The sequence below is a fragment of the Artemia sp. Qi Xiang Cuo genome, chromosome 9 (assembly GCF_049724085.1).
Source record: "Artemia sp. Qi Xiang Cuo chromosome 9, ASM4972408v1, whole genome shotgun sequence".
In the NCBI taxonomy this organism is placed as follows: Eukaryota; Metazoa; Arthropoda; class Branchiopoda; order Anostraca; family Artemiidae; genus Artemia; species Artemia sp. Qi Xiang Cuo.
Genome location: NC_142802.1, coordinates 52,153,077 through 52,179,284, shown reverse-complemented (window position 1 = coordinate 52,179,284; position 26,208 = coordinate 52,153,077). Strand labels below are relative to the sequence as shown.

At 35.9% G+C, this 26,208-nt stretch overlaps 1 protein-coding gene across 2 annotated transcripts in view; it reads left to right on the top strand.

The window, feature by feature from the left end:
- The window catches only part of LOC148948784 (cyclin-dependent kinase 17-like), a 148,473-nt gene that overhangs the window by 91,643 nt on the left and 30,622 nt on the right, over positions 1-26,208 (top strand). The window contains exon 3 of one of the 2 annotated variants that reach the window (XM_089094088.1): positions 18,745-18,837. In XM_089094088.1, the coding sequence (XP_088950214.1) occupies positions 18,745-18,837 (93 nt within the window). Of the gene's footprint in view, positions 1-18,744; positions 18,838-19,924; positions 20,033-26,208 lie in introns of those variants that run through there. The other variant, XM_089094090.1, reaches the window with a different exon arrangement.

Genomic DNA, 26,208 nt, shown 5'->3' with positions numbered 1-26,208 from the left:
AACTATTTTCATAGTATTTTCGTTCTTCTTCTTCTTGTTGCTTCTCTGGGGCGTGTTGTCATATGTCAAATACTGTTTAACAAGCTTGAAAAGGGCCTGGGTTATCAGAAGCCTTTAGTACTCAGTTGTATTTATTTTGTAGTAATTCTGGTAAGGAACATACCATCTGTCAATACTGCAACCCTTGCCCCTGGATTCTGAAGGGTTGTTTCTACCCTGAAGGCATTGTCATGTGCTCTTTGGACTGTTGTGAAAAACATAGCTAACTCACTTTTTTGATCGAATACGTTTAGAGAAAAAAGGGTTTCAAGGGGGGGGTTGCTAGTTGCCCTCAATCAATTTTGACTCTTAAAAGGAAATTAGAAGTTAAGATTTCCAATAAAATGATCCTTCTCTAAAATTCACACAACCACTTCTGCCATAAAAAGCTTATATGTTCCTGGGGTATAATTTACCATCCTTGTCGCTATGCACTGGTGGGTTGTTTCAGCTCCAAAGCCCTTGGTATGTCATTTATGGACTGTTTTTGAACAAATAGCTATCTAAAAATTTGCATCAAATGCATTTGGGAAAAATAGACCGTAAGGGGGGGGGGGTAGTTGCCCACAGATTATTTATCCCCCTATCATTTTGATTCTTGAAAATGGCACTAGAACATCTGATTTTCAATCCAATGAAATCCCTCCGAAGTTTATACGACCACCCTTTTCGTTTAAATTTTATATGCCCCGGGAAATAACTTACAATCCTTGTTCTGAAGCGTGTGGGGGGCTGTTGTCTTCAAATACATAATTACTGGAGCTTTCAACTATGCTGAACAAAATGGCTATCTCAAAATTCTCATTGGGAAATGATGGACGTAGGGGGAAGGGACTGGTTGCTCTCCAATCACTTTCGACTATTAAAAAGGGAACTAGGTGTTGCAGTTTCTAATCAAATGAGCCTCTTTCGATGTTTCTACGACAACTTCTTCGATAGGAAGTGTCCTGCTCTAAAGAAAAAAAAAATAAATCATACATTGTGCCAACATCGTTCTTATATGCCCCCAGGCATAACTTAAAACCCTTGTCCTTAGGGTTGTGAGGGAGTGTCCTCCTCAAAAATATATTTTCTATCTGGAAATCAACTACGCTGAACAAAATGGCTATCTCAAAATTTTGAATGGATATGTTTGGGGGAATGATGGGCGTGGGGGGGGGGGCTAGTTGCCCTCCAATTACTTTCGACTATTAAAAGGGGCAGTAGCCACTCTCTAATTTCCAATTGAATGAGCCCTTTTCGAAGTTTCTACGACAACTCCTTTGATAGGAAGTGCCCTGGTATGGAAAACAAAAAACAAATAAATAAATAATACATTGTGCCAACATCGTTCTTTACTTGAATGATGGGCGTGGGGGGGGGGCTAGTTGCCCTCCAATCAGTTTCGACTATTAATAAGGGCACTAGCCACTCTAATGTCCAATCGAATGAGCCTTTTTTGAAGTTTCTACGACAACTCCTTCAATACGAAGTGCCCTGGTATGGAGAAACCATAAACAAAAAAATAAATAATGCATTGTGCCAAAATCGTTGTTTACTTAGGCACCGCGATTGCGCTACCTATGAAAAAGGGCAATTTCAATTTCCAATCAAATGAGCCCTTTTTTGAAATTTTTACAACAACTTCTTATATAAACCTTATATGCCCCCAGGGCATAACTTACGACCCCTGCACTGGGGGCTCTGAGGAGGTTATCATCCTAAAAGACCTAATTTCCAGAACTTTCACTACGTTGAACACAATGGATATCTCAAAATTTTAATTGGATGTGTTTGGGGAAATGGTGGGCCTGAGAGGGGCGTTAGTCGCTATCCAATCACTTTGAACTATTAAAAAAGGCACCGGCCCTTTCAATTTCCTATTGGACGAACCCTTTTGAAGTTTCTACGACAACGCTTTCAATAAAAAACTTTATGCCCCCAGGGTATAACTTACAGTCCTTGCCCTAAGGGATGTGGGGGGAGGGGTTGTCATTCTTAAAGACCTCATTTCCAAAACTGTCAACTACGTTGAATAAAATAGCTATCTAAAAATTTTGATTGGATGTGTTTGGTTAAAAGGTGGGCATGAAAGGGGGGTTAGTTGCCCTCAAATTACTTTCGACTATTAAAAAGGGCACTAGCCCTTCAAATCGAATAAGCCCTTTTTCAAGTATATACGACAAAGATTTCGATAAAGACCTTATATGTTCATAGGACATAACTTACAACACTTGCCCTAAGGGCTGTGGGGGAGTGTCCTCCTCAAAGACATAATTTCTATCTGGAAATCAACCACGCTGTACAAAATGGCTATCTCAAAATTTTGACTGGATGTGTTTCGGGAAATGGTGGGCGTGGAAGGGGTGTTAGTCGCCTTCCAATCACTTTCGACCATTAAAAAGGGCACAAGCCACTCCTATTTCCAATTGAATGAGCCCTTTTCGAAGTTTCAAATCGAAATTCCTTGAATTTTAAATCGTATAAGCCCTTTTTGAAGTTTCTACGACAAAGATTTCAAGAAAAACCTTATATGCCCCCATGACATAACTTACAACCCTTGCCCTAAGGGATGTGGGGGAGGGGTTGTCATCCTTAAGACCTCATTTTCAAAATTGTCAACTACGTTGAATAAAATAGCTATCTACAAATTTTGATTGGATGTGTTTGGTTAAAAGGTGGGTGTGAGTGGGGGTTTAGTTGCCCTCAAATTACTTTCGACTATTAAAAAGGGCACTAGCCCTTCAAATCGAATAAGCCCTTTTTCAAGTATATACGACAAAGATTTCGATAAAGACCTTATATGCCCATAGGACATAACTTACAACACTTGCCCTGAGGGCTGTGGGGGAGTGTCCTCCTCAAAGACATAATTTCTATCTGGAAATCAACTACGCTGAACAAAATGGCTATCTCAAAATTTTGATTGGATGTGTTTCGGAAAATGGTTGACGTGGAAGGGGTGTTAGTCGCCTTCCAATCACTTTCGACCATTAAAAAGGGCACAAGCCACTCCTATTTCCAATTGAATGAGCCCTTTTCGAAGTTTCTACGACAACTTCTTCGATATGAAGTGCCCTGCTCTTAAGGAAAAAAATAATACATTGTGCCAACATCGTTCTTATATGCCCCCAGGGCATAACTTGTAATCCTTGCCCTGAGGGTTGTGGGGAAGTGTCTTCCTCAAAAATATGTTTTCTATCTCTAAATCAACTACGCTTAACAAAATGGCTATCTCAAAATTGTTATTGGATATTTTTGGAGGAAGGATGGGCGTGGGGAGGAGGACTAGTTGCCCTTCAATCACTTTCGACTATTAAAGAGGGCACTAGCCACTCTTATTTCCAATCGAATGAGCCCTTTTCGAAGTTTTTACGACAACTCCTTTGATACGAAGTGCCCTGGTATAGACAACAAAAAACAAATAAATAAATAATACATTGTGCCGACATCGTTCTTTACTTAGGCAGCGCAATTGCGCTGCCTATGATTTCTGTTCGCATCAAGTTTGAATTATTGTAGGTTACTATTTCTACTGATCTTAAGTTTAATATGGCCTTTACTTTTCTTTGAAAAACTTCTTTTTTAATTTTTTTTTTTTTTTAATTACTCTTGAAAATTTGTTTCCCTTGTTCATGGTTGCAGTAGAACTATAATAAAGTTTATAGTAAAGAACGGATTCTAGCCCATAGTATTTTCCTCTAAAAAACTATTTTCATAGTATTTTCGTTCTTCTTCTTCTTGTTGCTTCTCTGGGGTGTGTTGTCATATGTCAAATATTTTTTAACAAGCTTGAAAAGGGTCTGGGTTATCAGAAGCCTTTAGTACTCAGTTGTATTTATTTTGTAGCAATTGTGGTAAGGAACATACCACTCTGTCAATACTACAACCCTTGCCCCTGGACTCTGGAGGATTGTGTCCACCCCGAAGGCATTGTCATGTGCTCTTTGGTTTGTTGTGAACAGCATGGCTATCTCACTTTTTTGATCGGATGCGTTTAGAGAAAAAAGGGTGTCAAGGGGGGTGGGGAGCTAGTTGCCCTCAATCAATTTTGACTCTTATAAGGAAATTAGAAGTTTAAATTTCCAATCAAATGATCCTCCTCTAAAGTTCACACAACCACTTCTTCCATAAAAAGCTTATATGTTCCTGGGGAATAATTTACCATCCTTGCCCCCAGACTCTGGGGGGTTGTTTCAACTCCAAAGCCCTTGTTATGTCATCTATGGACTGGTTTTGAACAAATACCTATCTCAAAATTTGCATCAAATGTATTTGGGGAAAATAGACCGTAAGGGGGAAGGGGGTAGTTGCCCACCGATTATTTTCCCATCTATCATTTCGATTCTTAAAAATGGCACTAGAACTTCTGATTTTCAATCCAATGAACTCCCTCCGAAGTTTATACGACCACCCTTTTCATTTAAATTTTGTATGCCCCGGGGCATAACTTACAATCCTTGTTCTAAAGCGTTTGGGGGGCTGTTGTCTTCAAATACATAATTACTCAGCATTTCAACTATGCTGAACAAAATGGTTATGCACAAGGGGGAAGGGACTGGTTGCTCTCCAATCACTTTCGACTATTAAAAAGGGAACTAGGTGTTGCAGTTTCCAATCAAATGAGCCTCTTTCGATGTTTCTACTACAACTCTTCTGTACGAAGTGCCCTGGTCTAAAATAAAAAAAAAATTAGGGGAAGGGGGTAGCTCCCTTCCAATCACTTTGATTCTTAAAAAGGGCATTAGAAATTCTCACTACCAGTCCTATGATCCCCCTCTGAAAATTATACGTTGACCCTTTCTATAAAACCTCATGTGCCCTCAGGGCATAACTTACAACCCTTGTGCTAACGGGTCGGAGGGTTGCCATCCTCACAGACATAATTTCTGGACATTTCATCTACGCTGAACAAAATTGGTATATAATGCTTGTGTGTCAAACTTATGGAAAATAACATCGATATCCGTGACAAAATCAGGAGAGCATGCCTCTACATTATCAATGTGATTATGGCATGCTGCTGCTCTTGCTAGTTAATTCACCACTTGATGTATCCCCTGGTTTATAACCATACAATTCGAATTACAGCCATTAACTAATGCATTTAAGTTTCCCTGTAAAAGAGCCACATCAACTAGGAATGCGATATCGCTGTAAAGCTTCACATCATCCTCAAACAAGCTAATTATACTACGTCGAGAGACCCGATTCAATTTGGGACTCCGCTTAAAAACTATACTCCCCTATACTACAAACAAAAGAGAAAGGAAATCTAGCGGATATCTAAACATAATTAATATGCTTTATTAGTATTATATTTTTATTAGATGTAGAAAATGAAAAATAAAAAAATTTACTAAGTTCAAAAGTAATAAATTTTGCTTCTTCTTTTTAAACGGAAATACTGTAAATTTCAGCGAATTTCACAAAGATTTTGGCTACCAAGGCATAGAATTTCCAAAAAATGTTCGAGATCTTGGTTCAACTTTCAAGTAGAAATTATTTCCTTTATTTCCTCCATTATTTGGATTATTTCCTCCATTATCATCCTATTTCCTTTTTCAAGTTCTTCAATTCTATTTCTCAGACTTTGGACATAGCTCTTTTTTCTCTCTCTGTAATTTTTGGCGATCTGCCCACCTCTAGTAGTGCTATTGTTGCATATTCCGTGTCGTCTTTTGGTGTACGGTTCTTCTGGCATTTTCCACTCATCATCTGATTCAATGATAGCTGCATTCATAGCTGTATCTAGGTCAAAGTCATAATCAAGCTTCAAATGTAACAGCGTATTTGATGCTCGTGTAATATAAGGTTTTGTAGAATTCTTAACAAGCTCAAACGCACTAGCCATTTCACTGTTCAATGCTTCACAAAATTAAAATTACGAGTTGCTCTTGACAGTAAAGTTACTTTATAAATGAGATGTAATGATGTAATAGCGTTTGTTATATAGATTCTTGAGGCACAGCTGACTTTTGGATTTTAGCCAATTACAGCGAGAGTACAAGATGACGTCATTTCACATAACTTACCAGCTTCTTTGACAAGGACAAATTTTGTTGGTGACTGTTGAATAATGACTTTTATTTGATTTTTTTTAATGATTGGAAAAATTTTTGTAATTATTGAGGCTATTAAATAATTTGAATGCAAAGAGTACTTGCGTGTAGAATTAAACCAATATCATATGGGTTGTGTCGCTCCAGAATTTAAATGTTTTTCATAATAATGAAACTTTACATACATAATACTGATTCTACTAATCAGTCTTAAATGCAACGTCTTTGAATTCTTCTAGAGTTGATTTTCATTTTAACCTTTCTCGTTTCAATGGTATGCTCTGGGATTTTAAGAAAAATACAAACTAGGAATTTTTATTCTAGAATTTTGATGCTGTTAAATCAATATGTTGTCTTTGCAATCAATATGAAGTTGGTTTTATTCGGGAGAAATTTTTTTTTTGCTCCACAAAATGGCAGAATATACCACTTTTGAATGGCACATTTGGTGGGCCAGGATAATGGTATGATGTCATATTTAGGTAATTAAATGTAATAGATACCAAAAATGCAGTTTTTCTGAAAACTTGTATCTTTTTCCAACCTAATTATTTTTGATCACCGAAAAAGGGTATTAGAACTTTGGATTTCCCTTTGAATGGGCCCTCTCCTGATCTTCTAGGACCATTGGTTCGTTAGGATCTCTACTGGGAAAAAACAACATAAAAAAACTTTATCTTTCTTCTGAAAAAAAAAAAACAAAAACAAAATTCCTCATTTTATAAATAAGTGCTTGAAACCTCTATAGTATGGTAGTTTGACATGCTGCAACTGATGGGTTGATATTTATTTACATTACCTTTAAGTGATCTTTTCAATGCAAATCTACATAAAATACGCTTAAATGATCACCAGTTTTGGAATGTGACTGTGAACATCTCTCTTTGATGTTGCGTAGGTGCTAAATCCAGTGTTGGCAATACAGGGGGAGGAGTGTGCCAGTGTCCTCTTGGTTCTTGTCCCAGCCTAAATTTGGAAAATACAATTTTTTTTATTCTTTTTTATTGGAAAAGCCCTTATTTGGTATTTTTTGATGAGAAAACTGGAAAGAAACTCGAAATTAATTTTTTGGGCTTCAAATGGCACTTCGATGGTGTCATCAAGTTGAATTTATAAAAGGGATTAAATGTGAAAATTAGTTTTTAAATGAGCCCTTAAAAAGCTCTGTATTTTGGTCCAGTTCCCGGCTAGCGGCGTAGAAAAAGAAAGGAGAAAAATTAGGACTTATCAGGGCTATCCATAAAAAAAATGATTGTCCTTTTTATTATAGTGAAGGGGGATTGTAAGTTTCCTTTAGTCTAAGTTTCGACAAAGGCGATTACAATGGTGTACGGAACTTACTTGTTATTTTTATTTTTCAAGGAGCTTTTATGATTGGTTAAAACCAGTACTGTGTAATTGTATTGATAGTTAAAAACAACAATTGCTAAGTACTTGCGTACAAAATTGCGACAAAATTGCCGCTCTTTAAAGTAATTAAATAAAAAAACAAGTTTTTTAACTGAAAGTAAGGAGCGACATTAAAACTTAAAACGAACAGAAATTATACCGTATATGAAAGGGGCTGTCCCCTCCTCAACGCCTCGCTCTTTATGATAGATCTTTTTATTGTTTAAAAAAAACTGAGTCGTGAGAAGGTCAAAATTTATAGTTGAGAGTGAAGTGTTAAGGAAGGGAGAGCCACGGCCATATATAAACTGAATTCTGTGAGGGTGGAGTTTTAATTTTGTTCCGTATTTTCTGCTAAAAAAATAGTATTTTTTTTATTTTATTTTTGAACGTTTTTGAATAAATGCAGGTTTTGATATTGGCTCACCGTACATGAATAATTAAAACAAAATTTGCATATAAATTTACTTTTATTTGGTTAAATGGCTTTCTCGAAACTTGTTTAATTTTATTTACGAAAGTTTTTATTAGTAATAAATATACGTAACTTGCGAATTAACTTACGTAACGAACTTCTATATTCATGTATTTTTAATACGTATATTAGGGAGTTCGCCCCCTAGTCAATACCTTGCTCTTTAAGCTAAAGTTCGAATTTTGTTCCAATTCTTTAAAAATTACCGCTTAATCACAAAAGACGTTAATTAGAATAAATAGCTCTTATGAAAGTACTAAAAAATCTTTGGCTTAAAGAGCGAGGTATTGACTAGGGGTGAACCCAATCATATATGTAATATTCTCTGTTCGTTTAAAGTTTTGATGTTGCTGCTGTTGCAGTTGAAAAACTTGTTTTTTTATATTTAATTTCTGATCTTTTTTAAATAATGCTGGGAAGTCCGGCGTCCCCTTCATAGCAATGTCCCTTCCCCCATGAAAAATTCCCCCATAGAAAGATCCTCCCATATAACCCCCGACCCACCCACCCCCCACTACCAGGAAAAATCTCCCCTGAAAACGTCTGTATACTTCCCAATAACCAATAGTACATGTTAACATTGGGTAAAGTTCATAACTTTCAGCCCTCCCCCCGGGAACTTCGGAGGATTAAGTCATCCTAAAAGACATACTTATAATATTTTCGAACATACTGAACAAAATGGCTATCTCAAAATTTTGATCAGGTGACTTTGGGGAAAAAATGAGCGTGGGAGGGGGCCTAGTTGCCCTCCATTTTTTTGGTCACTTAAAAAGGGCACTAAAAATTTTCATTTCCGTTCCAATGAGCCCTACCACGATACTCTGGGACCACTGGGTCAATATGATCACTCCTGGAAAAAAAAAAATAAATAAACACGCATCCGTCATCTTTCTTTTGGCAAAAAATGCAAAATGCTATATTTTTTCAGATACGAGCTTGAAATCTCTACTGGGGGGTTTTCTGATGCGCAGAATATGATGTTGAGATTTTCATTAAGGTTCTATAACCTGTAGGGGGTCTTTCCCTCTATTTTTGAAAATCGGCGAAATTTTTTTCAGGCGCGTAACTTTTGATGGGTAGGATTTAACTTGATGAAACTTATATATTTGAAATCAGCATTAACATCTGATTCTTTTGATGTATCTATTGGTATCAAAATACCGTTTTTTGGAGTTTCGGTTACTATTGAGCCGGGTCACTCCTTCTTTACAGTTCGGTACCACGAACTGTTTGATTAAATAAAAAAAACAAGTTTTTTAAACTGAAAGCAAGTAATGACATTAAAACTTAAAACGAACAGAAATTATTCCGTATATGAAAGGGGCTCTGCCTTCCTCAACGCCTCGCTCTTTACGCTAAAGTTTTTTATTGTTTTAAAAAATAAAGTTGTGAGACAGAGTCAAACTTTAGCGTAAAGAGCGAGGCGTTAAGGAGGGCACACCCCCATTAATGTACAGAATAATTTCTGTTCGTTTTAAGTTTTAATATCGCTCCTTACTTTCAGTTAAAAAAAAATTGTTTTTTTTTTATTTAATTTCTGATCTTTTTTTAGTTAATGCAGCTTTTATTTTGGCTCACCTCATTGAATAAGTAAAGAAAATGTGCATAAAAATTTTACTTCTCTTTTGCTAAATGGCTGTCTCTAAATTTGGTTATGACGTAATTTACAGATTAACTTACGTTACTAACTTCTATATTCGTATATTTTTCTTCTGGCAAAAAATACAAAGTTGCAGATTTTTGCAGATAGATAGATAGATAGATCGTGTATTTCAAAAGCCCAAGAGCCATATACACACAAAGATTATGAAAAATAGAAAAATTACAACAGAGCAAATTACGAAACACACATTAACGTGATACATGGCGAAAAATACCTTCTGGTAAATTACCAAAAAAGTAACTTTAATGCCATGTAATTAATAATAATTAAATGTAAAAACATTTCCTTCTTTCTAATCCCTTCTCTATGTACGCACCAATACGAAATATTGTTGTTGGATTACTACTTTGTAAAATTTTTGAAAGCAGCAAAACAATCACATATAAGTAATTTTCTCTTATATCAGAGAGCACCGGGCACTTTCGGAGAAAATGGTCCAAATCTTCGTCCTCATATCCACACAGAGGACACACATTCGGACCATCAGGATGTACTATCCTCCTATCGAACAATTTGTGGCTGCTCGGGATCGGAAGGCTTTTCGCCCTAAGCTGAATCCATTGACATAAAATCATAGTCCGTAAATTAAATTTAAAATAAATTTCTCCTCCAAAACTAGATTTAGCCTGATTATAATCACTCAATGTAGCAGTATTTAAAACCAGCCCTTGCCAATACTGAATTTCTTGACCCTAATCGTACCTGGCTTACTAAATTGGTAGATCAGGGGAACCAAGACCGTCATTCTAGAAGTAAACCATTCCCACTCTTTCTAGTAATGACCTAATTTGGGATGGCCACGACGGTTTCGAACCATAGGTCAACATCTGATAATAAGCAGCACTTACTAGTCTATCTTCATTACACCTAATGATCTTCAACCAAAATCTAAGCATCAAAATAGACCTACGTAGTTTTAACGAAAACAGGCCCATATCACCTTTCAGAACCTGTGAATGAGTTGTCTGATGTAATCCAAACAGTCTTTTATAATACTGGAGCTGGAGGGACTCCAACTTCTGTGCCGCTTCTCCGCCCCAAATCTCCGCTCCATATTCTAATACTGGTAAAATTTTTGTATTAAATATTCTTTTATACATTTTTAGGTTTTTAATTCCCATTATCGTCGGATTTCTAAAAATTGCAGACATGGCCACTTTACCTCTATTAATTAGTTCATCAATATGACTCTTTAAACTTCCATTTTCCGATAAAACAAATCCTAAATATTTTATTCTTTTACTTACTTTCAGTTCCTTATTATTGAATTTAAATTTATAATTATCTTTGCCACTTGTTTTCCTTTTTTTAAAAACAACAACTTCACTCTTTTCAACATTCAGCCTTAATTTTTTCATCTGCAAATATTCTTCTATAAGACTCAAAAGCGTCTGCAGATCTTGTGGTGGGCTAGCCACCAAAGCAATATCATCTGCAAATAATAGTAGTGGCAGTTTATGGGTCCCTAAACTAACATTTGGAGCCCATCTATTCTCTAGATGATCAACAACACCAATAAAAATATTAAACAATTTAGGAGAAAGAGTGCTGCCTTGTTTTACACCCAGCTTAATATAAAAAAACTTAGAAAACCTGTTACCAACTAACACGATTCCACTCACACAAATATACATACTCACTATCAACCTCACAAACAAATGAGGGAGGCCAATTCTAAACAGGGCATCCTTTAATAGCTCTGTCGACACTGTCGAACGCCTTGTGGAGGTCCAGAAATCCCACATAAAGACAAGTTTTTCCCTTTCCATATTTATCAATTAATGCCTTTAAAATAAATATTGTATCTACTGTTCCGTACCCTGCCCTAAAACTTCCTTGTTCTTCTTGTATTATATTACTTTTTTTTAACCCTTTAGAGGGCCTTGTATCTAGTATTTACTCCATTATCTTACTTGAAGCAGAGACTAGCGATATTAAACGATAATTCATGTCCAACTTAGGGTTATCTCTCTTAAAAAGCGGCGTAAGCAATGATCTCTTCTACTCATTTGGCCATTGTCCTGAAGTTAACACCTTATTACAAAGAAAAACGATTATCGACATAAAAATTGAAAGAAAATTCTTAAATAACGTTATTGGTACACCATCAACACCCGCAGCCGAACCTCCTTTTAAATTCTTGAATACCAACTTAACCTCATCATTACTCACTTCCCCTACTAAATCATAATCATGTGCCTTCATAGGATAAACAACCATCTCTGTGGTATGTGTTACCTCTTGCATTTCTGCGCAATCATCTTCCAAGCTTTTTAGGTAATCAGGCCATGAGTTGGCGTCTGGAGCCACCTGTTTCTTTCCTTTTTCATTTCCAATATCATTCCTTATATAACCCCAAAACTTCTTAAAATCATTATTTCTAAAATCATCTGCATTATCCAGTTTCTTCTTAATCTCAAACTCTTTTTTCCTTTTAATTAACCTTATATAATCTCTTCTTTTATCTTTATATTTGGCTAATCTTAAACTTTGCTCTTCAGGTTTATCACATTCTTTTAAATACTCAATAAATATCTGACCTTTTCTTTCATTAACTTACTGTCCAAATCAAAATATCGCTCGTTTTTATTCTCGTTTTTATTCAGATTACACGATGCTGTACAACTGCAAATTATTTCATTTAACTCCATAATTATACCATGTATATCTTTCCATCTTCTTCTAACGCTTTCAACTTATTTGTTATATGCAACTTCATAAGCTCCCTTTTAAATTTTTCAAAATCATTATCATTTAAATCATATCTAATTCGTTTTCCTAAGCCCTCTAATCGAAGCTCCCCATTAGATAAATTTCTAACTCGAGGAACAACATCCTGAAGCTTCCCAGTCTTCAGCTCAAGCTTAATAGCTCTATGATCGGATCCAACTAAATCTAGTACATCAATATCAATCGATTCGGGTACAAAATTCGTATTAATCAGCGCATAATCTACAACACTTGGAGTTGGGCCCGAAAGGCAAGGGAACTCGCCCAGACCCTTATCATTTCCAAACCTTCCATTCGCAATGATCAGACCATCTTCCCCGCAAAGCGCCAGGAGCTTTCTTCCCCAAACATTTATTTTTATTTTTTCATCCTTATTACTTCGCGGTAATCTACAACAAATTGGGACCAAATCCCCTACATCTGAGATTAATAAATCTGGAACTTCAACCTCAACGCCAGTATAAGCACTGAAATCCCCCATCAAAACGCACTCAAAATCACTATAACTTTCTTGTATTAGCGACAATTCATCATCTAAAATTTCCCAAGTATTTTCTCGATTATAAGAACTATTTTGAGGAGGGATATACACAACGCCCAAAATTAATCTCTTCCCATGTTTGAAACAAATACTCGGCCAAAGTAAATTTTCAGATCTACTATTAACTCTTTCATAACCATCAATAGCTGATGATTTAATCAAAACCAAAATACCACCATAATGTCTATTATTTTTTGCTGGTTTATACACAACCTGTTCAACCAAATACCCTGGGAGAGGTGATATAGGAGAATGATCGTTGCATGTTTCAATAAACGAAATCACTTCAAAAGAAAGTAATTGATCATATAAATTAGGCAGCTTATCACGTAGTCCTTGTATGTTCCATGACACTATACTGAGTATATTGCTCCTTATTTCTTATGCATCTACGCTTTCTCTCAGTGCATTAATATCACTAGCCACTTCTTGGAGTTTCTCGTTCCTGGTCTTTGTCGAGGAAAAGGCAAAATGGTAATACTCACGACTGCGACTATTAATATCTGTTAGCACTCGCTGACTATTATCAACAAAATCACGGGAAAAACCACTGTGTGGTCTTCTGTTAAGTTCTTTTCTTGGAGAATGGTTTCCTCTGGGTGCCACGTTATGAGTGCCTGGTCGATGTAGGTCATTAGGGCTAATAACAGCACTAGCAGGTCTTTTAGTTGCCGATACTGCCTGAGAATAGGCTATTGATGATATCACTGTTTCTGCATCGCTATTACTGGCATCGCTATCTAGCCCCATCGTGATAACAGCAGGGTAATTTGGGAGTCTAGCACTAGGGAGTGGACCAAGATTTTTAACTGGCGCCAAGTTACATATAACCTCAATCACAGCCTTTCTATCGTACCTGAATAGTCGGTCTTGGATAAACAGCTTGTCACCTCGTAGTATTGCATCACGGCCGTCGTTATGTGCAAGATTCATAATTTCCTTTAAGTGTTTACGGGCTTCTCTTTGTTTAGCTGTGTAATCTGGGGCCACCGATAGACCTGCCTTTCTCAATAAGGAATTATTTCTTAAGACGTAGTCTCTGATTTCGACCGAGTTTAGCTTCACTACTACTGGCCCTGATTTCAATCTAAAAATGTCACGTACATCACATCGACTTATTTTGGGAGAAGGCATAGCACGGTTTAATAAATCCATAATTTCTTGCTTCACAGTATACTCGCCATGGTGTTGCGGAGTATAATTATAAATAATCAAATTTGTTCTTTTCTGCTCTGTTTCGAGCTGGTTGGCTCGTTCAGATATGATTACTAGGTCTGATTTAACATTTTCCAGCTCTTTTTTAATTTCTTCATTTGTCTCAGCATTGCTAGATAGCTGTGTACTAATGTTATTCATCTGTAATTGTAAGGCAGCAATAGGGCTGGTCCGTCCTGACGTCACACACCTATCTTGACGCTTTAAATTCAAAATCTGGGTGAAACTTGGGAACCAAATACAAGGATAATTTATATAAATTTGCTTTTTTCTGCTTAAAGCTTATCCAATTGACTTCGAAGAAGTCCTTTAGGTAGGTTTCACAAGAAATGTATGCAAAGTGATACTGATCATTGGTGTTTTGCACCTGGGTCAAGTTTGGCAAAGGTACATTTCTCAGCTGAAATCATCAAGATTGTATCAGGATTCTTCTATGATGATTTAATTTACTCAGGGATCAGCAGCTACCCATATCCAGAGGGAGGGGCAGCAACCCTTCGTTGATTGAGAGGGGGCAGTGGTGGTGATCATAGGCTATATCATGAATATTTCTATATGTAAAACAAAACATAATTAAAGTGATTATTGTCAAATCAAAATTATTCTCAAATCCAAGCTCCAAAATTTAAATCTGATTTATAAATTATATTTTATATATATATATATATATATATATATATATATATATATATATATATATATATATATATATATATATATATATATATATATATATATATGTAAAATATGAAGTATTACTCATGAATTCATAAGTCAGATTTGATTTTTTTTTTTTTTTTTGCCTAGATTTTCAAGTAGGCCTAATTGTAAAGCTTTTTATTTTAAAAAAATTACTATGATAATGTTTTGCTTTAAATTTAAAATTATTCATCATACATGATCATCCTCACCTCCGTCTTGGTCAACAAAGGGTTGCTGCCCCCCTGGATATGGGTAGCTGCTGAATCTTGAATAAATTAAATATTAATACTATCAAAAGTTATTACAGCTAGCCTAGGCAAAGTAGGTTACTGGCAACTGACAATCTTATCTGAGCATTATATAAAGCATTTGTGGGGAAGGGGTAACTAGACTGTTGTAGGTGAAGGTGACTATGTAGTTGTGATTTACAATTTTGATTTGACAACAGTCACTTTGATCATATTTTGTTTTATTTGTAGAAATATTCATCATAGCCTATAGCCTATGATCACCCCCACGTCCCCCTCTCCATCCACAAAGGGGTGCTGTCCCCCCTTGATCTGGGGCGCTGCTGTGTCTTGTGGCCCTTTATTCTTCACAGAGGCCTCCGGGTACAATCTTGAAGATTTATGTTGAGAAATGTACCTTTGCCAAGCTTGACCTAGGTGCAAAACACCAATGATCAGTATCATTTTGCATACATTTCTTGTGAAACCTACCTAAGGAGTTGCTTTAAAGTCAATTGAATAAGCTTTAAGCAGAAAAAAGAAAATTTATATAAAGTGTGCTTGTATTTGGTTCCCACGTTTCACCCAGATTTTGAATTTAACCCGTCAAGCTAGCTGTCTGACGTCACACTAACCAGCCCTATGCTATCCGAAAGTCCAGGAATTGCATTAACTTTCTCCGAAAGCGCTGGTAATAAATCCAACTTGAAATTTATTTCTCGCAAAAACTGGGCATTTTGCATTTTCTCGGCCTCTAATGTTTGGTTTGTCATTTTCACACTTTGGATCTTATCGATGCACAAATGTAGTCCTTAATTTGATCTAGTATTGTAACAAAGCAATAAGTTATTTTTCTTGTTTTCGAAAAAGATATTCACAATTTTGGCACAAAGCCACACACAGGTAAAAATTGGTTACGCAAGCTGTTCATATTTAATCCTTTATTTTATCCGATTGAATTGCTCTTAACTCTCTGAACTCTGAATCAAAACTTGATATGAGCTTGAAAACTATGTAATAGGGTTTTCTGATACGCTGAATCTGACGGTGTGATTTTAATTAAAATTCTTTCACATGTAGGAGATGTTTCACCCCTCTTTAAAAAATCGGGTAAATTTTCTCAGGCTCGTAGCCTTTGATCAGTACTACTAAACTTAATAAAATTTATATATTTAGAATCAGCATTATAAACACATTCTTTTGATACATTTATTGACATCAAAATTCCGTTTCTAAAAGTTTCAATTACTATTGAGCCGTATCGCTTGTTTTTTTTTATTGTTTTTTTATTACGTAGATGTTATTACGTATATGAGGGGGTTGTCCCCTTAGTCAATACCGCGCTCATTGCGTTAAAATTTAAAAAAAATTTGATTCACAAACCCCTGAATCACAAAGGCCGTTTAATTAGAAGAGATAGCTCTTTTGAAAGCACTGAAAAAACTGTAGCGTAAAGAGTAAGGTATTGACTGGGGGGAGAACCCCCTCACATACGTTATAATTTCTGTTCGTTTTAAGTTCTAATGTTGCTTCTTACTTTCAGTTGAAAAAACTTGTTTTTTTTATTTAATTTCTTATCGTTTTTTAAATAATGCTTGGAAATCCGGCGCCCACTTCATAGAAATGTCCCTTACCCCAAAGAAACATCCTCCGCGGAAAGATTCTCCAGAGTAACCCCCTCCTCTAGCCCCCCCCCCTCTCCAGAAAAAAATCCTTCTTGAAAATGTCTGTATACTTCCCAATAACCAATAAATATTGCTAAATAAGTCTGGCGCCCCCTTCATGGCAATTTCCCTTCCCCCATAAAAACTTCCTTAATGGACAGATCCTCCAACATACCCCCCGACCCCCCCCCACTACCAGAAAAAAAACCCTCCTGAAAACGTCTGTATACTTCCCAATAACCAATACTATATATTAACATTGGGTAAAGTTCATAACTTTTAGCCCTCCCTTTGGGAACTTCGGGGGATTAAGTCATCTTAAAAGACATATTTATTATATTTTCGACTATGTTGAACAAAATGGCTATCTCAAAATTTTGATCAGGTGACTTTGGGAAAAAATGAGCGTGGGAGGGGGCCTAGTTGCCCTCTATTTTTTTGGTCACTTAAAAAGGGCACTAGAACTTTTAATTTCCGTCCCAAGGAGCCCTCCCACGATATTCTAGGACCACTGGTTCGATGCGATCACCCCTGAAAAAAAAACAAAAAAAAAACAAAAAAACAAATAAACACGCATCCGTGATCTTTCTTCTGGCAAAAAATGTAAAATTCTACATTTTTGTAGATAGGAGCTTGAAACCTCTACAATAGGGTTCTCTGATACGCTGAATATGATGGTGTGATTTTCATTAAGGCTCTATAACTTTTAGGGGGTCTTTCCCCCTTTTTGAAAATCAGATAAATTTTCTCAGGTAACTTTTGATGGGTAGCACTAAACTTGATGAAAGTTATAGATTTGAAATCAGCATTGAAATTTGATTCTATTGATGTATCTATTGGTATCAAAAACCCGTTTTCTAGAGTTTCGGTTACCATTGAGCCGGGTCGCTCCTTACTTACAGTTCGTTACCACGAACTGTTTGATTTATGTGTCTATTGCTCTAGTGCTCTTTTTAAGATTCAAATTGATCGAAGGGCAACTACTCCTCGCCCCCCTCACACACGTCATATTGTCTTGAAATGCATCTAATAGAAATTTTGAGATAGCCATTCTATTGAAAATAGTCTAAATATCATATAACAAGGATTTTGGGGTTGAAACAAAGTCCAGAGATTAGGGAAAAGGGTTGTAAGTTATGCCCAGGGGGTATTTAAGGTTTTTATGGAAGGGATGGTTGTTTGACTTTAGAAGAGGCTCAGTCTTTTTCCCTGAAAAAGACTGTATCAATATAAAACGAACAAAAGTAAATTAAAAAAACTTTTTCCACAAAATAAGTTTTTCAAAAAAAGTAAATAACTCCATTAAAACAAAAATTAGCAAAAATAGAATCAAATAAACTACCAAGCATACAACTATCACAAATCAATATGAATAAATATATGAAACCCAAAACAAGCAAAAGTTAAAATAAATAACCGAGTTGAACTCAAAACAAGCGAAATTAATATGAGTAGAGTTCTAAACCCCATGCTTTTTAAAAGACAGAATATAATTTTTACTTTACTGAAAAAAATTCTTTTAAATGTTTTCACTTTTATAACTTTAAGAAATCAAAAATTAATTAAAATTTTAAACTGACAATGCACATTTTTTTTCAGTAAATTCATTTGAATTTTTTCAATAAAGTACAAATTATATTCTGGCTTTTAAAAAGCATAGGGTTTAGAATCCTACTCAGATTAATTTCTGTTCGTTTTGAGTTTGACTTATTTTCATTGCTGTTTGTTTTGGGTTTCATTTACTTATTGATACTGTTTTGTGGTAGTTTTACCACAACTATTTCAATTATAGGGGGTTATCCCACTGAGCTTAATTGTCTCTATCAAAATAAAATTGTGCTTAGACAATTTTTCTTGGGTGTTATGGGAGGACCCTCATCATTTTAAGTTGCTTTACTATTCTGGGATTTACCTTTTGATAAACATCAATAAAGTGAAAAAAGGAAAAATCTACAGTACAATTTATTTTGTAAACCATTTATGCCATTTTTTAGCCCAGCATTGATTATTCTTTTGCGATTAAGGTTTTGTACATGTTATTTGGTTATCTTCTAGGAAATCGGACTGGCTCTGTGTTCACCAAAAACGGCAAAAGGCTAACGCGGTCACATTCAAGAATTTTGGAAAGTTCTAGTCACAGGTCTTCAGGTATGATATCTCTTTTATTATGCTATTGTAAGTTTAAGAGTTAAGTAATAAAGTAAACTTTTAGAGCTCTTGGTCTAAGACTTCTATTGGTTTTTATTAATTATGGATGTATTAGTTTTAAACACCGATTTACAGATATTTCAGGTAGAAACATCGCAAAGATATCGTTTTTAATTTAAGGGATCATTGTGAAGCCTCAGATAAAAATTTCAAAATTAAAATTAAAATTAATTTTAAAATTAAAATTGGTGAAAATTTCATAGACTTTCAAGAATAAAATCGAAAATATTACGAGAAAAATGCGAGAAAGTGAATTTTGTCTATTTAAAGTATTAGCAACCACACTCCTTTTTTTTCTTTCCCAATTTCTTTAAATACTGGATAAAGTTGATTTTCACACTTAACCACAAGAGGTATATGAGAGGCATATCCCTAAGATTAGTGAGATACAACCAAGGAATCACTTCGGGAGTACGTGTCAAAGTACTTAAAGTGTGGATGCTCGGGTCTATAAATACACTTTCAAGTACCAGGAACCCCATTCCCTAACCTAAAAAATGAGTTAAATTCTGAGAAGAAATCTAACATGTAAAGTTGTATATTTAGCTAAACTTTTGCGAAGAGATTACAAAAAAGGAATATTCGACTTAAGTTTTTGTCAAGTTTCTCTGGAATATTTGATTTTTTTTTTTTTTTACATATTGTCCTGCAATTTTGTCATATAAAGCCGTTATATCTGTCAGTTGATGTTAACAGCCGTGCGTTTTGAAGCTCAAAATGTGAGGCTTTCACAATGACACCAACACTTGCTGGAAAATCCTTTATAATCCCTTATACTACTACGCCTTGTTTTTTTGTAATGTTGGTTGATCATCTCCTTTATTCTGTGTAATTTGTCACGTTTTATTGTATTTGATAATATCATACGGGAATGTTTTGCACGTGATTATGTCGTTTTTGTTCATGTTCTTAATGATTGCACATGTTGAAACGCTTTTAAGGTTTCAAAATAATCTTTCATTATATTAAGGTCTTAGTGCTTAGTTCTTTTTTGGAAACCTGTTAAAGGTTTTCTGTTATACTTGTGCTTGCCTTCTTTTCTATTTTGTTCTGTCAATGGATATTATGCGCTCTGAAATTTTACTCTCTGTTTTTTGTGAAACACTATACAAACCGAACACTAGTGTTCCCTATGGTAGTGTATTTTGTCAAAATATTTACCCAGTTAGGCATTTGCTCCTCTTGGAGTTTTGATAGTGTTTTGATAGTATTTGAAGCTCATCACAAAGTCTTTCCATCATCTTCTCCCGCAATCGCTTCTGTCACTTTTCATCTCCCACTCTCCGCTCTTCTCTCTCTATTTGTATCTCCCCTTCCTTCTTATTCGGGTCTATAAATACACTTTCAAGTACCAGGAACCCCCTTCCCTAACCTAGAAAATGAGTTCATCACAAATTGCTCATCACAAAGTCTTTCCATCATCTTCTCCCGCAATCGCTTCTGTCACTTTTCATCTCCCACTCTCCGCTCTTCTCTCTCTATTTGTATCTCCCCTTCCTTCTTATTCACGTAATGGTAGTACTATGTTGGATTTGAAACGTTCTATGTGTAGTTCTTTAATCTTAAGATTTTATGATTTTTCCCTTAATGTCCTTTACTCCCTCTTTCTATAATTTCTTAAATCTTGAGATTTTATGATCTACATCATGCTTATATTTGATTCTTTATGTAACCTGATCTGTTTAAGCTTGGGAAGTATTATAAGCTTAAGCCTTAAGGTATGTGTTTCCTCTGAAACCACTTATCTTACGACAATCCTGCAGCTATAACTTGCGCAAAAATGACAAAATACCTATATCATTGGATTCATTAGTCTCAGATCTATCCATTTACCGAGCCAGAATTATGATATTACTTAGACTTTTTCTTGGGGAAGACTCTAAATTTGCTTAAAAAATAGGAAAATTGTCCCTTTTTCAACAATTTTTAGCGAATTTTCAATCTTAAGAACCTTTTACACCTAATTTCAAAAATACAATTCAACAAATTGATGAAGTTGAATGTCGGGTATGGAATGATACAAAAATTTTCGATCTTCGTTGATATAGGAAGCCCGTCTAAACATACAAATATTTTCAATTTTGGGCTTAACTCTCGAAATTCATTTACAGAATGAACATGCTTCAGGGAATTTATCTTCCCCAAAATATAATTACTTTTTTGTAATTTGTTTCTAATTGATAATTCTAAGTTTAATAAAAGTAAAACATCCCGTAGAAAGATTAGATATTTTTCACTTCTCAAACTCAAAAAAAGGATATTAGTCGACCATCTCTCTTCAGGATGAAAGCCTTTGAGACAATGAGGTCGATTTTTTATTTTTATTTTTTTTTGGGGGGGGGGGGCTTTGAACAACTAAATTATGAAACCCAAAATGAAGTACTAGGTGTAAGTTTTAATAATTTAAATTCTTGAGGTATGAATTTCAAGAGAGGACTGTTTTCCCGTTGATGGAACTCTGAAGCTATTTTTAAATCTGAATTATCCAGATTCTCGTTTATTTTTGCATGTTAACTAACAGCCGTGAAGATACAATTATTAGAATACTTATGAAGCTCGTCAATGTTTTGCTTTTCATTGATTTATTTGCTGTTACATTCTTTGTTGACGCTGCCAAAAGATATTCTGCTGACGATTGGTTTTCCTTGGAGTGGAGGGGGGTGGGGTCTTTATTCAGATATCCTATTAGATTATATATGGAATGATCTAAGACTGCTGGAATAGAAGTGAAAGTGAATTTGAAAGACATTTAACAAGCAATCAAAATTTGCTTTAAAAAAACTGCCATCGGTTGGACCCGAACCTCTGGAACTCTGCATACAAGGCAGGCAACTGTAAACCGTCAGTATGGACGTAAAGTTCTTACTTGGTGTTTTAGAGGAAGCGGCAATTTTCATTTCTCCCGAAAATTTTCAAGTCCTTTTTATTTGCTGCTTAAACACAATCAGTCGGACTGGTACACGAATCATTATTACAAATGAGAATTCAGAATTTTAGGAAAACTTGGAAAACTATAGGTCTCTCCGTTCACCTGCGGACCAGGGGACCAGGGGACTTGCCGGTCATGTGTCAATCCTAAAGCACGGTAGTCCGCCTGAGACTTTAAGTGAGCAAGCCTGTTAGGCTTAGGTCACTTGTTCGCCAATGAGTCCAAGCAAATTCAGTCCCCCGTTTTGCATACAACTCCAGTCAACATTGTCCGTCATGAGTCAACCCAAAAATCTTGATCATCTTTTACTTCTATGACTATCTGCCTTAGTTCTGGCCTAGGATGGATGGATGGATGGATGGATGATAGAGTATCTATCAACAAGTGAAAATGACGTTATTTTTATACAATCCTGAAAAAGGCTTATGCCAGCTTTGCCTCTCACTAAGACTATCTGTCTTGGCTTTTTCTCCAATTAGCCAAGGCTTGATGGCAACTTGATTTTAATTCAAAATCCCTTGGAAAACTTTCCAAGTTTGTAGTGTTCCAAAATTTAGCTTAGGCAATCTTTGTTTGTTTACATTCTGAGTAGCTTAGTTTCTTAGTCTCTCTCGTCATTTAATCTTTTTTTTTTCAAAGGATTTGATTAAAGTAAAGCATTGATTAATCAATAAAAGACATATTAAAATATCTGTTGCTATTCTTTTTTTTGCATATATGAAAATATACTCACCGGATGGCCATGTTGTTGCTGTCCGGGAATTTGTGTTTATAGTTTGTGTTTTGTTTTTGCCAGTGTCTTTTTCGTCTATTCTTTTTTTTTTCATAGTCATCTACATAGTGTGTTGGTTACCCGCAGAGGGATACTGCAAATGATTATTATTGCTATTATGGCTGTTGTTTATCCCTGTATTTTATCATTTTGTAGTCAAACGCTTCGTGTCGGTGGTTCTGTTTGCTTGTATTTAAAAAAAATGTATAAATTTGAAAAATAAGAAGAAATGAGCTGTTTTTATGTTTATTCTATCCGTTTTCCTGGTCTGAGTGACACCCTTTGGCCATTTCTGTGTATGGTTATCTACTCTTATATTTCCTTTTTTCACTTTTCAAAGTATTAGTCCTTTGCAATTTTAGTTCTGGAATTTTATATCTGCAAGGTCGAATATCTTTTATTTGTATCTTCACATGTCAGTGACAAGTCTCCAAACAGTAATCATACCTCAGCATGTCCTCTGATGTAATTTGGTGGATTTGTGTTCGATCAATGTGCCAGCCATCATCTTGTGAAATTTTAATTATACATAGTTCTCTGTATTTAAATCTTCACGCTAAAATGTAAGTAATATAGGGCTTTTTTTCTTTTTTCTAGAATAGATGTCTGAGATGACCCCAATTTGGCTTCGTGAACTCTTTTCAGGCATAGCTCAAAGTTTTCCATGATTTTTCGTAAAAAGCATTTGAGGAATTGCTTTTATCTCTTCTATAATGGCTTCCTTGATTGTAACAATAAATTTCCTACCAAAATTCTATCCCTTCTGTAGTTGGCCGAAGGATATCAGGTGACCACCCAAAACCGGTCATTTGGCTTATCCCAAAGCCTCTAAAGATAGGGTGCGTGAAAGAAGTGGATGGGTGCCCCCCCCCTCCATAGTGCTTCTTGGCTAAAGGGCTATGAAATGGAGATTAGCACCGCCGGTCTGGACTATGAAGTCTTGTACCGTTTCTTTACCTTTTCTTTATTATCTCCAAAATCTGTTTCAGTCAATCTCCGAATAGGTTTTAGTGATAAGACCTTCTTTCGACTTGCTGGGATTATAAATTTCAGAAGCTGGCTTGAATTAGACCTTCGTTATAAACGGTCATTACTCGCACTCCTGCAAGTATCACAAAATATACCGGATCGCTGAACCTGCTTATGTGAATAAAATCTATAATAATACTGGATTACTACACTTCCTGGGTTTTCCTATGTGGCTTCAAATTTTTGCATTGGTTGCATTGAGTTTCTGCAATTCCATAATTTCTAAATCTGTTCCTTTCTTTATGTACTCTCGAAAGGTGCCTCTCATATTCAAACCAAAGCACAGAGCTGTCAGCACGAAAATACGATTTTGTCTTGTAGCAATGTTTGAAAGAGCATATTTTCCAACGGTGCTCCAACTGTTTCTGGCTTGTTTCCCTGATATTGTTCTTATGACGTCGTACGAAAATAATATGATTAGTAGACTGAACAAAGAAGATACCGCAACAAATGTCAGCGCTCCTGCTTTTCGTTTCGTTTATCGGTATCGGATCATTTACCAATCTCCAACTGTTTTGTTATTGATAGTGTTCTCTTTAAAAAAGATGAAAAGAAACGGAAGTGGGAATTCAAATGTGACTGGGAGAAAATAATAAATGCTCTTGTATATAAGGCAGAGCTTGATCCCACAATTGACAAAATTAAGATCCCTTTCCAACTGCTGCAACAATCCTCAGACCTCATCGAGTCGGAGAAAAACATTCTAATCACCATTTACTGTAGTGAAATCATACATGCAATGCGTTGAGCGTTGTGCCATTCCTGTACGTAAAGTTCGTTCGGGTTCAGAAATACCCGGCTGGTCGATAAATTCGGTTTTACAGCAAAGTTGCAAATCTTCAAAGTTTTGGCACCAAATATGGAATGATTGCGCCCGGCAAAAATCTGATCCCAGTAATGATATACGGATATATACCAAACGTCTGTTTGCTAAGTGTCTTGCCAATCACAAAGCGGAGATTATTGACTGCAGGAGAGAGCGTCTTGCAACTAACCCAAATGAAATTTGGAGATTCATTGGGGGAAATAAGTCAAAAGGTGTCGCTTCAGAGCTTCCAAGTGAGAGTGACTGGATCAACTATTTCACCAGCGAAAATTTTCTCGATATGATCCAGTCTTAAACCCGCTAGGAATCACTACTAGTGAATAGTCTTGTTGATACTGAATCAGATATTGGTTTTGTAGTTACGGCCTCTAATATTTATAGTGCTATCATTCACCTTCGAAAAAAGTTCTCGCTTGGTTATGATCAATTATGTGGTTTTCATTCATTACATGCAAGTAATAAGCTGCTGCAGCATCTACATTTGTTTTGCCAAATCATTTTTAATTCTGGTATAGTCTCAGATTCTTTTTGTGTCGGTACATTGACACCTGCTCCGAAAAAAGATAAAGATAGCCGGCAATGTTGTTCTTATAGGTCTATAATAGTTTCTTCTGTTCTGTGTAAATTACTGGAGTCACTAGTGATTATGGACATAAATAAGGCTTGTTCAATTCCGGACAACGAGTTTGGATTTAAGGAAGGCTATAGTCGGGAACACATGCATTATATACTTGCCAACGTTCTAATGGATATAGAGAATAATGGCGAGTTTCTGGTCCTTGCGGCTCATGATGTCTCTCGTGCTTCGATTCTAGTGTGCATTCTCATTTGCTGTATAGTGCGCAGCAGCGAAGTCTCAATCGTTCAATTGTGCGGGTATTTAAAAATATGTATGCGAGATTATGTGTTGTCGTGAAAGTACCTACTCGTCATGGTTATGTGATGTGTAAAGCCGTGATTAGAGTTTGGAAAGGATTCCGCCGGGGTGGTGTAACTTCGCCATCATTGTATAATAATAGTGTGGTTGCACCCCTGAAAAAGGCTAGAATTAGTTTTGTTTTTAAAGGTTTGGACTTTTCCATACTCAATTACGCTGACGACATCCTGCATTTAAGTAGAACTGTATCGTCTGTTGAGGAGAATTTTTCTGTGCTTAGTAGGGAGTATGCCGAAATTGGTTTCAATTTTAATGCTTCCAAGAGCGAGGTACTTACTTGCGGCAAATCTGTTGGCGATGTTGGATGCGTATGATAAGGATATCAGAGTGTTCAGTTATCTGCTTGTATTTAGTATCTCGATCTTCCGATAGGGGATAGTGTAAAAACGACAAGGGCACTCCTTATCTTTCATCTAAGTGAGAAACTTAGAAAAGCGTTTGGTGTGCTAGTTTGCTGTAAAGTTTGCTACAGCAAGCATATTCTCGCCCCTGTGTACAACGCTTTTGCGATGCCCCATGTCCTCGCATTGACACTATTTTGGAATATGTTTACAGCAACTGATAAAAAGACTATTAGATTCGTAGATTTCACTCCATGAACTTTCTTTTGTATATACCCCTATGGGCTAGAAACAGAAGACTAGTGTCAGCCTACGAGTTAACTGAGCCACAGACCGTGGCTAAGCAGCGTCGCAGTCGCTATTTCTATAGGTTTGATAGGACAGATAACCTCCATCCTGCTATGTGTTAGTAGAAATATTTGAATCTGTTCTCGGTAGTATGGTTTTCTTTGTGAGTGTGTTTTTTTTTTTTTTTTT